The 16,863-nt window shown below is 39.1% G+C and overlaps 1 protein-coding gene across 2 annotated transcripts in view; it reads right to left on the bottom strand.

Moving 5' to 3' along the window:
- Positions 1–16,301, bottom strand: part of LOC128277549 (band 7 protein AGAP004871) — a 22,857-nt gene extending 6,556 nt beyond the window's left edge. Inside the window, exons 1-2 of one of the 2 annotated variants that reach the window (XM_053016022.1) lie at positions 16,172–16,301; positions 1,987–2,019 (exon numbers count right to left, since the gene is read on the bottom strand). In XM_053016022.1, coding sequence (XP_052871982.1) covers positions 1,987–2,019; positions 16,172–16,301 — 163 coding nt within the window. The remainder of the gene's footprint in view (positions 1–1,986; positions 2,020–16,171) is intronic. The other variant, XM_053016023.1, reaches the window with a different exon arrangement.
- Between the last annotated feature and the right edge of the window lie 562 nt (positions 16,302–16,863).

The raw sequence follows: 16,863 nt of genomic DNA, 5'->3' as shown, positions 1-16,863 counted from the left end.
AAATTTCACCTAGCTAGCTGTTAGAGTATCGGGACCATAAACACCATGCAAAATTTCAGCAGCCTAGCTTGAATTTTCGCCTTTTTCCAAGAAAAACTGTAGAAAGTACCGAATTTTCTCTTCGTTCACCTCCATTGTTAACACCCTGTAACTCACAAACGCATGGTACAAACAAAAAACACTGAAGCATTTTTTTTAAGTGTAAAGTATCAGATTTAAAATGAGCCTAAAGTTGAAACTGTACGGGATATCGATCACTAAAGGCATCTATCGTGAAAATAATGAATGACTTTTTAGACTAGCTGATATATAAAAATTTATGTTTAAATTTATGTGTACCACATTTTCTCCAAAACTGTTTAACCAATCCACGTGACATTTTGCACAGCGTAGTTTTGTGACCCCGGATTGTGAACAGGAAATATTGACCCTCCGACACCTCCGGGGAGGAGGGGATCCCATACAAACGTAACGTATCGTAACGACCCATACGTAACGTCCTATACGTAACGCACATAAGTAACGTCCCAAATCGAACCAAATTCGGCAGATGGAAGTTTTGGGGAAGGGAAATGTTCTGGTGAATGTTTGAAACCCCTCCCCTCTTTACAAAGAGGGGCTCCCATACAAAATCTGGGTTAATGTCAGCAAAGCTCGGATAATTTTCAAGCAATTCGAGCCAAACTCAGAGGTGGTGCGAGTTTTGACCTGTATCCAACGGGAAGCGAAAAGGGAAGCTGATCGGATACGACACCTGGAAACGGAGGAGTAACGGGAGGCGGGAAGGGAAGTTGAACGAATACGTCACCGGGAAGCCCGATCGTTTGAACACTAGGAGCAACGGGAAGCGAAAAGGGAAGCTAATCGGATACGTCAACAAGAAGTCCTCTGAAACGCCTCCCAATCGAGAAATAAGGATGAAATGAGGTGCAGCGACGCGCGCCGGGAACTGCTAGTTATTAATAAATTTACCAATCAGTATATTTAACATGTCAATGAATGTTTGAAGGCAAAACTCGTGCCTTAAAAGCGTTGTCGAGGTTCTCATATAACACAAACACTCACAAAGGACTGTAGTCCATACCATTAGCCGGCATCAAATACCAGATAGTGTAGAAGTTTTTTTTTTCATCTTAGAAGAACGGGCCGGGCCGTATTTATAGTGAAGAAGTTAATAAGTGATAATGTGCTCAGGAGGTAGTTTAGATTAGAAATTCATACATTATCGATCATCAAGACAAATTATCGTCGATCGAATTCTCGTCAAGACGACAAAATTCGGCCCATTCGAAATTCCTTTCAGATTTCCTTGGCATCGTTCATTTGTATTGACGACATTGACCCACACAAGAACAGGGGGACACTTGAGGACATGAGGATCAATTGGAAATAGAAGAAAATAGAAATAGATTGGAAAATGATGAAAAAAGAAACGGAAAGACAAGAATAATCAAGGTCTCGGAAAGTCGGTAAAAATCTCAAAATCGACTATAAGAACTGTTAAAAACATATGACTACGTACTCCCTGCAGGTTGTTAAGATCGAGCATAAAGTTGTTTCAACAGTGGCCAAGGAAACGGCCGGCGGAGCCACAGTGGATGCACAATAGTAACGCGGCAAGATGATGATGAAGATGTGGTGTTGTATGGTTAATAGGCAGGTTATTGTGTTTTCATCGATTTTCCAACCAGTCCGTGCAAATGTACACATATACACGACATCGCATATTGTAAGATATTACAGCATGAGTAATGAATATCCAATCGTATCGAGGTATATCAGAAAAAGAAGAGAAGATATTGAAAGATTAATTTTAACAATTTTTTAACCAAACGCGTTCTTCGAAGTTGTATTTGTGATTCTACCACTGCCTCGCATCTCGCTGTGCCGTGTTACAAACGACGGTCGTCCACTACACCTTTCTCTCCTTTCTCTTACTCTTTCCTAATCTCTTTGGTTCTCTATTTCGTTTTTATCACCACTTACCATAGAGTAAGAGATTGTTTTTCATTTTAACATCTAAAAAACGAGACGAGTTTGCAAAAAGGGAAGATTGTTAGTAATTATAATAAAAATTTTGTAGATCGTGTTTTGGGTAGTGCTTTTAGACATCTGAGTTGATAGGGCATAAAGAAGTTCGAGGAATTTCGTGAAGGGATAAAGGGCTGTTTTAACCGATCAGGAATCATCTATGTTCCAAAACAATAGGCTCATGCTAAAAGAAATATACGGGTGTATTAGATTAATTAGATGAATTAGTAAGTAGAATGATGTTTGATACTGTTAAGACTGTTTTAGAAGACTAAAGCGACAATTAAAGTAGAAATTGAGTTTTGCTCATTTTGTGAATTTGAGTTGAGAACATCATATAAATTTCTCCCTGAAAAGAAAGGTTTATTTCTAGAAAGCAAGTGCGCAACAAAGTATGACTGAAACAAGTGCAAAAAGTAAAATTATACCTTACACTAATAATCGACTTCGTATTCGTGTGTGTCGTCTTTCGTTCATACCGCTAGGTTTGATTTATGTATAAATCCCTTTTTTGGAATTGACTACTCCTAATTTGCTTTTTTACTTTTATTTGATTTCATAACCACAGAGTCATCCTTCTTTTATCTAAAGGGCTAAATTTAAAAAAAATAAGAGCAACAATGGGCAAACTTTTTTATCATCTTTATAAGCTGACTTAAGATAGAACTATAACGATAAGAAGATAAGCTGAATATTAAAAAGTAAACTTAAAATGGTCTGTACATAGATCATCCGTCTGGGTTGCTCCGATTCATCGATTTATTACTGTGGCCAAAACATATTGGGAATTCGACTATACCTCTAAAATTCTTTGTTTATTCTTCTAAATCTATTTCATCACCATTTAAATAATCTCTACTTTATGCAATACATCAATGACTGCTCCAATTTTTAAAACGGAATGAAAAGTACGATATGTGTCGAGTTTGTGGAATTGACAAATATTTATTAAAAATTAACCACCGATAAGCGTGCTTGTTTTTCACCACATTTTTAATTGTTATTATCAAAACAGGCTTACTAAATGACTTTGATGCATGTTAATTTAAAAATAAAAAACTCTCTCACAGATTCATTATAATATTGATCAATGTTTACAAATCTACAAAAAATGAATTGGTAAGTATCTTATTTATAAATTATATTATAAAGTAAAAGTTAATTGCACATCAACAATTGTTAGTTGCCAAAATGAATACGGCGTACGTTCATACCAAAGTGCCGAGCACCAGATTTTGTTATCGCATCAATCATTGACTGCCACAGAGTAAAAGTGCCGTTGCAGTAAAATAAGCTTTTTTCTAATACAAATCACCTTGATGAAAATCGATTCTGCAGCATTTTAAAACTAAAATAGTTCGACAACCGACAGAAATACTGCCTTAGGCACTTAGGTTTGATGGACTAGGAGGAAAGTTTAATTACTAACTGTTCTAATGTAGTAACAAGGCTAAACTGTCAATTCGAAGTTATACTTCAACAGTTGCAATGTGTCGAGGTACCAATCCCAAAGAAATGACTAAATGCGGCCAACACGAAGATAATCGCATGAGGACAATGCTAGCTGCGAGTTGCAAAACAGTTTACAATTTCCACTGTTCATATTTTAATAAGAAAATTAAAAATATGTTTTCATGGTTTGCTAAAGTTGTTTAATGTTAGTAAGTCTAAGAGCAGAAGAAACGTCTCTTTGCTCATTGCAGAAGTATAATAGAGTGTTGTTAGTATGGTGTTATACTAAATATTAGCATAGAGTTATATAAATAAGTCAACTTTTTGTTAACTTGCTTGTCTTATTTTAATAACAAAATTGACTCGTCTGTACATCAATTCATTCAATTATGTTTAATGATTATTCCTCTTCGTGCAGATTAGGCCAAAAGATAGCTCCCGTTTGCTTTATCCGGTGACACATTACGCAAGAAGTTAGTAAACCAAAATTTAGTTGAAAGGGCAACACTCAAAGAAAAGCGAGAAAAATAAAAAAAAATTTGACGCATCATGTGAACAAAATTCAGTATATTTTAAATAAATTAGCTTATCGTTATCATTGTGGTAGTTTGTGCACTGAAATATTTTGTTTTTGTTTCATCAAATGGTCAGTTGGTGTGAAATGACTGGTAATTAATTATAATCTTCTTCATTATCCCAATTTATTAGCTTCGACTTAATGCTGGCAGCTTGTGTGGTGCAGTTAGCTTTGTGCTCTAAATGCTTTGAAGTCCGTTACAAATTTCTTGAGGTTTTTTTTTATAAGGACTTAGCTTGAGCTTAACAATTCCCAATTTAGTTAGTTCAAGTTTCAGTTTATTCTTACAGCCTGGCGACATTATAAACCACTTGCTTTAAACAATCTTCAGTGCTAATGCGTTTGCATACTGTTTGTTTGCATGGACTAGGGGATGGACGGGTCTTTCAAGAGTAGTACAACCTTTGACAACGAAATTTGAAATTTTCGCACACGAATCATAAATCATCAAACCTTCTACAATTACAATGTCGAAATTTCTCATTGCTTCCCCAACAGCACGAGCAGATTCCATCGTTCGGTTCACCGTTTACTAATGTTGCTGTTCAAAAGGATTCACTACCTCTCAGTTCTTTCTGTTAGAGCATCGTACACAGTTCACTGTAGCTACAAAATAAGTAAACAAAAATGAGTTTTCTGCGTCTCACTAGCAACCGGAAGTTTCCATAGGCAGCGGAAGCGCCCCGTTATGCTGCTGATGATGAATGGAAAACTTCTTACGTCCCGACCCCCGAGACGAATGGGTTGTTGGTTGGTGTGTTTCGAAAGTGTGGTAGTTTGATGGATCACACAGCCACAACTTTTTTCTATAATACAATCGGTGGGATGGCTGACATTTCAGTCGCAACCATTGTGAGTGCTGCCATGCCACGCGACGCGAACATTTTCTGCTCGATTCCGGTTCTTTGTTTAAGGGTTGTTCGGTTTCGGTAGTGCTTTTGCTCATAAATGTTTGCGTGAACGCGTTGCAAGCACCATTACATAAACGATACGTTCATAAAAAAACTGTGTAGTTATTAATAATACTATCTTTCGTCCACATTACCATAGGTATTAGCTTTCATTACACATCGTTATCAAGAGTTTCACTAACTCACGAAGCCTTCGTTCGGATTGATTCAGAACACGTCACTGGTGACAAAAAGTCCAGGGTTCACGATGGCTTATTGACAATGGGTGGCACAGTTCAAACCCTGCAGTGAGTCTGTTAAATAATGAACGTAGCTAGATGCACGACTGACCGGCGACAGTAAATTAATTGCTGCCCTATCCTTCACAGTGACCACAGTTTATAGTACCACTCTGGTCGACCTGTGGGGCCTGCATGAGTAATTTCCGACGGGTGAACAAAGTTTCACAAGTCATTGATAGAAATAGTGGAAAACTAACTGTTTAATTTGTTTATTACTACATGTACTATGTTCATCTAGTTACCAGGATTGTTATTTAGTATAATTTGTTTTGTATTTATTGTAATAAATGGGGAGGATACGAAGTAACTTCTTTCGCGTTGAAGTCAGTTAAGCAGTGCGGTGCAGCCAAAAGAATCACTACATAATGTTTTAGATAATAGTTCCAAATGCTTATGTGTTATGGAGGCACAATGTTTATGGATTTTTTTTTCAAGAAGGTCTCGCAAAACCTGCAGTACTCGATGGGTAATACTGATTACTTTCATCTTGCTATGCGACTTGCTATGTATTATACTATGTACTTGCTATGTATTATATACATGAAGAATTCTCGTTATAAATATGGCCTGGTCCGTTCTTCTAGGAATAAAAAAGAAGAAAAGATCTTTCATTGTTGTTGAGAAGAAAGAATACATGATAAAATCTGGAACATTTCCATGTTTCTAGTCCGCTCGAATAGTGGATGAAATAGGCAAGAATGATTCTGGTCTATGCCAAGCGTTGGTCTTACGTGGGGTAAACTATTCCATTAAGCAATCCATCTAAACCCAACAATGGCATCATCTAAACCCAAACCCAACTGTCCAATATTGTTTGTATTGTTCTCATCGCCTAAAAAAATATCTATGGAGCAATCGGGCAACAATATTGCAAATACACATATACTGAGGGTGCTATGTAATCGGTTTACGTGGAACGGGATCAAAAGAGCTTTCCTCGTGTGCACCTCATTTTCCTAATTTTTGCAAATGCCGAAACACCAAACAGCGTCTTCAAAACCAAACGAAGATTTCGAGTGATTCCATAGTAAATTTTATGGCGCAAATGATAATAAATTGCGGCCATCCATTTACAGGTCTAGCTAGCTTTTAATTGAACCGTAAAGGTAATGCGCCGAATAGAATATGGTTTTAGGCCATCATCAACTTTTGGTCTTCATAATTGGCCAATGCTTTAATGGAAAAACGTTTATTCCAACCGCTCGAGCTTCCTTAATATAAGAATGATGGTTTTTGGTATTTAGTTTATACAAATTCCAATTTACAAAATCTAGAAAGCGCTCATTTTCTCCTTCATCAACTCTCGTAATGAACATTATATTATGCTTTAAATTCACAACTAAAAATCAAACGTGAACTATCATGTTACACTTGTTGAATTTTTAATCTTATCTAAAAATGATTGAAGGTTATGCATCAGCTTTAAGCGTCACTTCTTGTTTTATTATTACTCATATTGTGCAGATCATTTTTTGCCTTTTACTTATGGAAGGTTTGGTCCGTGAAAGCATTTTATGGGGAGTATGGCTCCAGTTGTACTGCGAAGAATTGCCCCTGATACCCATCGTGTGACGAAAGAACCGTACAAAGGAATGACAATTGGTTGCATTTCGTAATCTCTAACGACCACCTCCAAACCACTCCTTGCAAACCAAACCAAACCGAAGAAAATTTTACTTAGCCTATACTGGATGGAGATGAGCTGGTGATTTACTATTACAATTCATTGGAGAAGCACGATCAACGCGCATTTCTTCATCCAACAACTAAACAAACAATGGAGCACCTATACGAAAATCATTCTACAGCATAGCACTGCTTGTGCTCATATTTGTGAAGCAAACTAGTTATGCTGAGTGAAATTACGATCGGAGATCACATAGAAGGCCAATTTTCAAATTACTATTTTTGCACGGAACATTTTTGAAGAATAAAAAGCATATCTCAATTTGTCATTGTCGTCAGAACGCTTTTTTTGCTCTACATGCCTTGGTCAGATTGCACGACACATTTCTTTTGTTTTTCAACAATTGGGGTACAACTCTATTAGAAGATTGCTGAGTAGCGAAAAACCCATTATTTAAAGACGCTTTACGTAGAATAAGTATAAAGGTTTCGTAAGTTCTAGTCACTTGGAAAACAGCAGAAACACCAAGTCTTACAATTTACCAACAGTGGAAACATTTCGCAGTACATAAAGTGAATGTTGTAAGCAAACCCAAAGTAGAAAATTGCCATCTTTGCTTGATCAACCAATCAAATGCAGCCAAGAGATAAATCAGTATCTAGAAACGCCTTTCACGGCCTTCTTAGTAAGGTGACATCTTTGGCCTATCGCCAATTACCCAAGCCAAAATCACACTAAATTTTTAATAAACATACTACTCAGAGTTGAATGTAGAGCCTTGACCTGCTCCGCTTAGGAGCCTAGACCAAATAACTCCAATGCGGATGGTCAGGCCGACGCTTCACAAAGTATTCTCGTTAGAGCAGCTGCTACTTCAGATTGAAGTAGGTCAGCTTGCTGATGATCATTTGTCAAAAAGCCTGTGATAAATAGCCCCGATGGTAAATATGAACAAAAGTATGTCTTAATTTACTTTTTTAAACACATCAACATCGACGACGCTACGACGCATCGAGTGTACCACAAAGATTTTAGAAGATTTTTCGCAAAACTTGATGTGTACAATGAACACATCGCTGTACTACTTGAAGCCGAAAACTACCAATCGGAGAGGGTTGCGAAGTACCTCATTGGTGGTGTATAAAATATTTACAAAAGGCACTGAAAAACTGGAAAACTTAATTAGACTAAATGTCGATTTTCGTTTCAGTTTTTGCTTGATGAGTATTTAGCACTAACACATTCAAGGCCTCATTTTTCTACGGTGGGTGAACAATGTTTTCATCAATCAACTTCACTCGAAGCATTCCTCGTGCTTTCGTGCTCCACTATTATCTGCACAACGCGACCGCTTCTAAAAGAAAAAAATTAACCCTTTTTGTAGTGCCACTTTCACTCAGCCGGCACTCTACATGTGATAGATCCTTCTATCCTACTTGACATGATGTATTTGATGAAGTGTTCTCTCGTTATAGAAAGACTCTATCTCGTTTGGCTGGACACAGTATCTACTGCACCGTCTACTACTGCAACGTGCTGTGGTGGACAGGCTAGTATACGCTGGAATGAAGTTTGTCGCTTCCTGTTGCATTGTCTGTAGCTTCAAACATGATGGGCTGCTACTGCTCGAAGAAGATGACGAAGTGTAGTGTTACAGACTGCGACAGAAGTTGACAGATTCAGATGTAAACTTCACATACAACCGAAACGCAAAAGGAGGGAAATGCACGGAAATAGAATAATTTCCTTCTGACCTAGTGAAGTCTACAATATCACGAGTCAATGTACTTCTAGGAATCAGTCAGTTACCAATGTATCAACTATTTTGCATTATTTCGTTCGTTTATAAGTTGCTCCATCAGGAATGGATTTTATAATTTAATACCTATTAAAATGAGTCAAAGTACAAAAGGTTCGCTATGTTGGAATTCGACTACGAAACAAAATATACACCAAATTTTTAAGCGGATACGAGTAAATGAAAAAAATGATTTCAGAACATTTACATAACACTGTGCTTGCAAACCCGGAATAGGGGTTAAAATACAGTGGATTTAACTAAATAGTTCATGCCTTCACTTCCATCACTAGGGTTGTATTGCATCGAGACTCCAACGAGAATCAAATGCAGTCTAGTAAGATTAGTGAACAAGACTACAGGTACAGTGGTTGTGTAAATATAATGTAAGTGGACGACATTCGGCACAACTTTCAGCTCAACCCACTCTTAGAAAGGGGTGCACTGGCCTACCTTCCACTATGACGCCGCTCTCTTCAGGCATTTTTCCGTTAATCAGTGCGATGTGGCCAAGTTTTTTTCCTCCGTTGAAAGTCGTCGTGATGGCGGATTTATTATACGTCTATGTCTAAACGTTCACCCGAACAAAACTTTGGTTTGCAAATACTTTTGAATGTAGGTGGCCCGTTCAGGTAAATTTACCACATAAAAACAATTTGCCGCGAAATCAATATGCTATATACATGCACAATTGCACGGGCATGTATTGCAAGGTAATATCGTAAGCAGACACTACTATAGGGTTGCAAGACGATAGCTAGACGCCAGGTTTCCTCAGCAGCTGGGAACGTAAGCTTAATCCTGTGTTCAGCCTATCGACCGCGAACATATGAGGCGCATTAAAAGTAACGCATCGACCAGAGGTAACTACACCACCTCCAACACCAACTAACACTCTCGTGAGATCAGCGCGAAAATGAAAGTCTTTCACTAGAACCAGCAAGAAAACTCACAGAAGCCCAACCACAAATAGCTTTTACTGCTTCGAGGCGCGAGAAACTAGATCAATTCCAGGGCAGGTTAGCGAATAACTACAGGCACAAAATAACACGCTTCGATTCAATGGTTCAATTTTTATTTTTCCCTTCGTTCGTTTATGTTCTTCAGTAGAATGTCGTCTATGAATATCACACGACTTCAACCAATCGACAACCTCCGCACTAAACAACAGAAGCAACGAGAACTTCACACCAACCGGCAGTGTAGGAATACACAAAGGCACAAAATTAGATACCGCGTACTCCTCACACAAAGGAATGCACTCCAATATCCACCCGACAGAAGAAGGCTGAAGGTTTTGGCACAGGATTCGAGCAATCAACAAGAACGCCGCAGCGTACAGCTTCTACTAAAGCCAGCCTCCAAAGCACTACAGTTGCGAAAGTTTTGATAAGTTTAGTAACTTCTTCGTGCAGTTCGCATATTTGAGAAGTTTATCAGGGAGATTTGAGGTATTTTTTGTTTTCGTTTATCTTAACTTTTTTGCTTGATGAACTTTCATTCGCCTTCAAACAACTTTTACCAGCAAAACCAACTTTCCGAAAAATGAACTCATCGTAAGAACACGTTTAAGTACAACATACGCAGCAAAGGGCAAGAAAGAACATGGCACGAAACAGTCCCGCTCACAACGAACGTTGAACTCAGCCCGGATGCCCGGATGGAGCTGTTAATGCTGGTAAGCTAGCTGACTAAACGCAGATTTTTTACGCATAAATGAAGCTTCCGCAACGGAGAGTAGAAGTAATGTAAAAACACACACTACCAAAGTAGTACCCAAAGCAGCGGAATACGCCAAATCATGGTTAAACGGATATGATTAAACACTGTGGATTAGCTTTTCTTTGGGCTTCTTGTTTCGAGTTCAATCAATTCCTTCCGCTACGATTAGTTACCGTTTTTCATGCGACACAATGCGGACCTTCGCTTAGTCCGTTATCAACTCGTGGCTGTTAAATACCGAGTGCAGCTGGCGAGACGGCTCTCGGCAGGGAGTTTCGGCACACTAACGCTTGTCCGCTTGGTAGCAGGAGCGATGTTCAACTAAACTTCCAGCAACCGCGTACATGAGCTTTTATGTGACTCCCCGGGATAAACTGGTTTTTGTGAGAGTGTTTTCGAGAGAAGTAGTGAAAGTGTCTCCTTCAGAGTTTGTTAGCGGGTTAAGCTCATTGCTCCCGGTAAAAGCTCATTTCAAAGAGAGAGTATCCTAGCTGCCAAGTCGTTCCGATTTTCGTTGCTGTATTCTGTTATCAATGGTCTGGTCGGCAAAGTCTCTCTGGTACTTGAACAAAGGAATCCTTGTGGATTCAGGCCAACTTAAACCGCGTCCCTCTCTTTTTTATCTTCGTGAGAGAACCTGTGTCTCTTTGTAGTCGAAAGAATCTCGGGAAGTTCCAAGTACTCCCATATTCGGTACGAAGTTGGATGACTCTGTTGCTTTTTACTTCCGAGGCCCCGAAGCTTTCTCATGTTTTGCTATGTCGTGCCGCCGATACTTCTCAGGAAGGATTACGGACGAACAACCAATGCACTAACCGCAATTTAACTGCCAGGGCTGTAGTCTGACATTGAGCATCTAGTGGAATTCTCGAATCTAGTCTAGAAATGTTGAAACTTTTCGATATCGCCTAACGATATCGTGAGACTGACATCATATTTGTGTAAATTTGTGTAGAAAACCTTTTTCATTTTTCCGGATTTTCTAAAAGGAGAGAATGTATCCTTTAATCGAATGAACTCGAACACTACCGCCATTAATAATAAAATGGATATATCAATCAACCAGTCATCAAGTCGTTCTGTATATTAATTACATAACGTGTAAATCTTACATAATTTTGCACTCGTTATGGTCCGATGATTGCTAGGTAACAAGGATGATTGCTTCATGGGACAAGCTTAAATTATACCGTAAACATCGAGCTCATCGATCTACTGGTAGGCGTCTGCATCTATATATATAAAAATGGATGTCTGTCTGTGTGTACCGCGTACCTCCAGAACTACTGAACCAATCCGTTTGAAATTTTGCACAGCGTAGTTTTGTGACACCGGATTGTGAATAGGAAAATTAGGATAGGAGAGGAGGCTCCCATACAAACGCTACATAAAATTCACCATCAACCCCATCCGTACAAACAATCCGTTACAGAAAGCATCAGTGATTAACATTGTCTCTGGTGCAGGCTTAGACCACTCAGTGGTTGTTGTGTAATAACAAGAAGGTAGATGATAACAAAAAACCCAGTCACAAGATATCGATTCGCTGTCCCATGCCTTAGATAATATTCTCGTGTTCGACTTTCTCCCCTCAATTTTTTCTGAGCCTGGCTACAATCCCGTCAGCGCCTGCTGCTTCGTTGTTTTTCAGTCGACAAAAGGGCTTGAGGGTTTCTTCGATTCTCGGTGGCAGAGCAGATTAGTATCCGCCAATGGAGCTTCTGAATACTCGGTAAATTGATTGTTGAGTAGTTCATCAAAATCTCTGGCTCTGGACGTGGTCGTTGTCGTTAGCTATCTCATGTAGACTGTGAGAGCCGGTGTGTTGGCGGTAAACCCGCTCCCTTCCGACTTTAGCGTTGAAGTCCCACTGAATGACTTTCAAGCGACATCTGGGGCATCGGTCAAGCTCGTTTTGAAGAATGCCATGGATTATTCTTCGGTTTTGTCTTCGGTTGGTGCATCAACGTTTAACAGGCTATTCTTGTAGAATCTACCGGACAGGCGTAAGGTGCATAGCCTTTTATTGTTGAGACTTAAATCGATGATCGCCGGCTTCAACCTACAAATGCTACTAGGTCCCTCATGGACCTCATGTCAAGGTCCACGAGCTGTAAGAACACGCATAAAAGATGCGCGTAACAATAAATAGTAAAGCATACCATGTCTCCATTTCGGAGACACCTGGAGCGCGACTTGCGGCACAATCACAAACTAGGGCGCAAGCACGCCAACAGCGCGTAGACCGAACATGCGGACTAAACACGACCCGCAGTTTGGCCAAAGCCTAAGTTGGCATTTCAATTTAAGCAATTCAGTTGCCATTAAACGTAGGTTTGTATTTGAAGCAGTTTGGCAACTCCAACGTCTGGAGTGCTAGTTGTAATTATCTATATAAGAACCTGTAATGAATAATAAAGGGAGTCGAATGATTGACGTCGAACGGGAAACAATGTTTGATGAAATGAAACAATTTAACGTTTAACACACTGGTCCTTTTTGGCATTATCGGATTTTAAAATTAACGGCATATTAAAAAGGTGCAGTTCCTTTCCGGCGATGCGGATACATGCCGATACGTCCGAGATGAAGGAGATAGACAATGTTTCGGTCTTATCTTTGTTTGTCGCCTTATCTTGTTCGGTCTTTCTTTGTTGTCCGTTTTGCTTTCCTTTCCCTCTACTATTTTCTCTCATCTCCTTAGATTTGTAAGACTCACCTGTATAGCTTTAAGCAACCAGGTCTAAAAAAATATTAATATTATTATTATTATCTATTAGTACTATAGGTTGTGGTTCGGTATGCAAAACTATTTATCTCTCCTTAGGGCGTGTTGTTAAAAATGAACCAAACGCCATCGTAATTAACCAAGTGCATCGAAACTTTTTAGAAAGATTTAATAGGAAACTGTGCCTGCACGTTATAGACGTTCCTCGCTGTAAAATAGGTTGTATAGGCTCGCTGTAACGGTGATAGTAAAACCTAATTAAAAGTTACTGGGTGTGAATAGAGTTCCCTTAGGAAATCAAACTTTTGTCAAGCGCGCGGTGTAGCGTTCGTCAAGCTGAACCAAAGAAGATAGATCTATAGAAGACGAATGGATAAGCAGCATTCGTTAAAAATCCAACAACAACGTAAACTGAAATGATGATATACTCCTTACAATACCCCATATATAGCGAAGGGGATATAAAAACCTCAATGCGATCTTTTTCCTTTACAACGAAAAGATACAATTAGCAGAATCTTTTAGGTACCTAGACGTGTGGTTACCAAACTACCATGCGATACGCACCTTTCGTATCTAGCGCGTGTGTCAAACAGTTTTCTTTTATGCGCAGAATTTTCGGCTTCTAGTAGGGCGCACATCCACAGAACCTTATAAGATTATACAAAACTATGACCCACTCTGTACGGATGCATTAGCTTCCATTGCCTTTTTAAGATGGCACTGACAAGGATTGGACTAATCCAGTCTAAACGTATAAGAATCTCCTTCTGGTCCATGACCTCTACCCACATTAAATCGCCCGACGTGATGCACAGTGGGCAATCTTAAGGTCACTGCCTTATATTGCCTTATTAGTCCATTATTGCCTGCCTAATTACTTTTCAAAAGAAAATTGTTAAAATTTCATGACATTCTACTCATAAGTTTGCAAGTTATTCTGCTAAGAGTGACACTACTTTTGTTCTTTTCAAAATAATGGATCAAACACAATTTCGTATTTTAATGTTACATTACTTTTGGATGAGAAAATCTACCGTTCAAGCGAAGCAATGGCTTGAAAAGGCTTATAAGGACTCCGCTTCATCAAAAACAACAGTAAAACGATGGTTAGCTGGCTTCAAACGTGGTTGTTGAAACACCAATGATGCTGAATGCAGTGGACGTTCAAATGAAGCAGCAACACAAGAAAACTTTAAAAAATTTAACAAAATCGTTTTGAATGATCGAAAAGTAAAGTTGCGTTAGTCGGTATGTGACAATGGGTGGAACATGGTTCCATCACTTCATTCCGGAAGAAAAATGTCAGTCGTCATCTGAGTAGAGAGCAACTGGTGAACCTCGTCCAAAGCTGGAACAATCGACTGGAATGGCTTCAATATTTTGGGATGTGCGTGGCGTAATATACGAGGCGTGTTCAAAAATGTTTGCGACATTTGAATTTTCTCGGGCTACGTACATCAGATTTTCGATTTCTCTGTGTCGTTAGGTTTCAACACATCTCAGTAGGTTATGGTGAAAAAATTCGGCCATTTTGAGTAATCGGTCAATTTTTGGCAGCTGTGCGCGTCTCTTGGTTCATCGTCGATGTTTGTCTCTTCCAAAAAATGGATGGCATGGATTTGTGGGAAAACGAAAATTAACTGTCGCGCTCCTGCTCACACATCTTGGTTTCTACGCGAATTTTTGGCCAAAACAATGCGCTGCGCAAATTTCTGGCCCACTAATGATGCTTAACGATACCGTATTCCCCAGATCTGGCCTCCTGTGACTTTCTCCTGTTTTCAAAACTTAAATTACCTCTTCGTGGCCAATTAGTTTTGGAGTAAACATAAATCGACGATGAGTCAAAACACGCCAAACCAAAACAGCGGTCAAAAATTGACTGGTTACTCAAAATGGCCGAACTTTTCACCAAAAAATTAATGAAATGTGTAGCTACCTAACCCGCAGCCCGCGGAAATTCCAATGACGCAAAAAATTTTGAACACCCCTCGTACATCAACTATCTTGAGTCAACAAATACCATCAACAGTGAATATTATACAGCGTTGAAGGCTGAAATTGCAAACTAACTACTGCATATGACAATGAAACAGATGTTGTTTTCTCAACGCAACTTTGAATTGCTCCCACATCCACCGTGTTCGCCAGCTTTGCAACCCAGCGGCTGTTAACAGACCCAAAAAAATGCTCACTGGTAATTTTTCGGCAAATGTCGCTCGAATGGAGAAGCTATCGCTGAGACTAAGGCCTATTTTGAACCAAAAGACAAATCGTTTTACAAAATCTGTATTGAAATGTTAAAGCAGCGCTGAAATCGTTTCTTTCGTAGCGTTTTTCAAAAGCGTTTTCGGGACTTTTCCGCCCATGTGTTTGTTGATTAATAACATCAAGGTCTTGGAACAAGTACGCTCCCCATCAAAAATTAATAACATCTACCGAGACTTTGTGCCTTTTCAGGGTCTTCCTAGCGATTCTCAAGCAATAAACTGTGCCAACCTTTCAGAATCCTACAGTTCACTTTTAAATATAGACTCCTCTTTGGCAGAGGAAGTTAGGACTATTCCTGTGAGACTATTCCGGTGAGTCTGTGATACCGAGTACGATTCCAGACATGGTGACATGGTGACACTGAAGAACTAGTAGTCACTAAAGAAACTATTTGCACTGGCAACCTATTGCACCCATTGGTATTAAAATCATCCACATTCGGCTATGTGCTTCAGAAAACAAAACCACAATAGCAAATTAAATCCGGCAACAAACGAAATTCAATTTCAACCGATACACCTAATATCAATTATAAGACAAATTTCTTTGCAAACCATGAAACAAAGAACAATTTCAGAACATTAAACCATACTCATAAAACGATGATTTATGACGAACCGTAAATAGGGCGTCTTAAACGCTTTTATTTCCATCTTGTTCGCGGAAAGGCTAAGTATAGAGTGCTAAGATCCAACAAAAGACTAAATAAAACTAAATATATTATCGTGACAATAAAATTGTAATTTTGTAAATTAAAAAAAGTATTCAACCTGATGTATACATAGACGTTCCGGATGCGGTAGTATTTGGCCTTTGCACCGAGCAAGCGCGAGAACTATTATTGTTGCCAAAGTGCAGCATTTTGATGGATTGCGTAGCCGGATTGATAGTCGGCGTCATTAGTATTGTACGGTTCTGCATGCGGCTCCAACCAGCATGCAACCGAAAAGACAACACGAATACCCTAGAACTAAGTGAACGTTATACTGATTCAACAAATCTGATGATCGGCTGGATAATGTCGCTGATTTTAGTAAAACCTCAGTGGTTTTCCAGAAACAGAAAAATTATTGCGAAGTAAAACACTACATATTTTTATTTCCACTAAATCGCTAACATTACAATATACACTCAGAAACAAACGCACATTGCAATCAGGGTAGTGTTACTGGTAATGGGAGGCCTATCACATAATTATTTTGATGTTACTATACCACGGCACCGATTTTTCGCACACACTCGCATTTTAGTGCCACTTGTCTCCAGTATGGTTCTTCAACCGTGTAGCAGCTCTCCATTTCTTGCTGTTTCGTGCACAATTTTTGCCACTTTTTACAAAGTTTCGCTACACGACAAGCGTCAAAATAGATCGCCTAATATTCGAGCGTGGTGATATTCGTCCTCCAACCCTCATATTACGACGGTTCGTAGTCGACTAACGTGTACACATACGGATTCGTTC

The sequence above is a fragment of the Anopheles cruzii genome, chromosome 2, assembly GCF_943734635.1.
Source record: "Anopheles cruzii chromosome 2, idAnoCruzAS_RS32_06, whole genome shotgun sequence".
NCBI classification, from domain to species: domain Eukaryota; kingdom Metazoa; phylum Arthropoda; class Insecta; order Diptera; family Culicidae; genus Anopheles; species Anopheles cruzii.
This window is presented reverse-complemented; position numbering and strand designations above follow the sequence as displayed.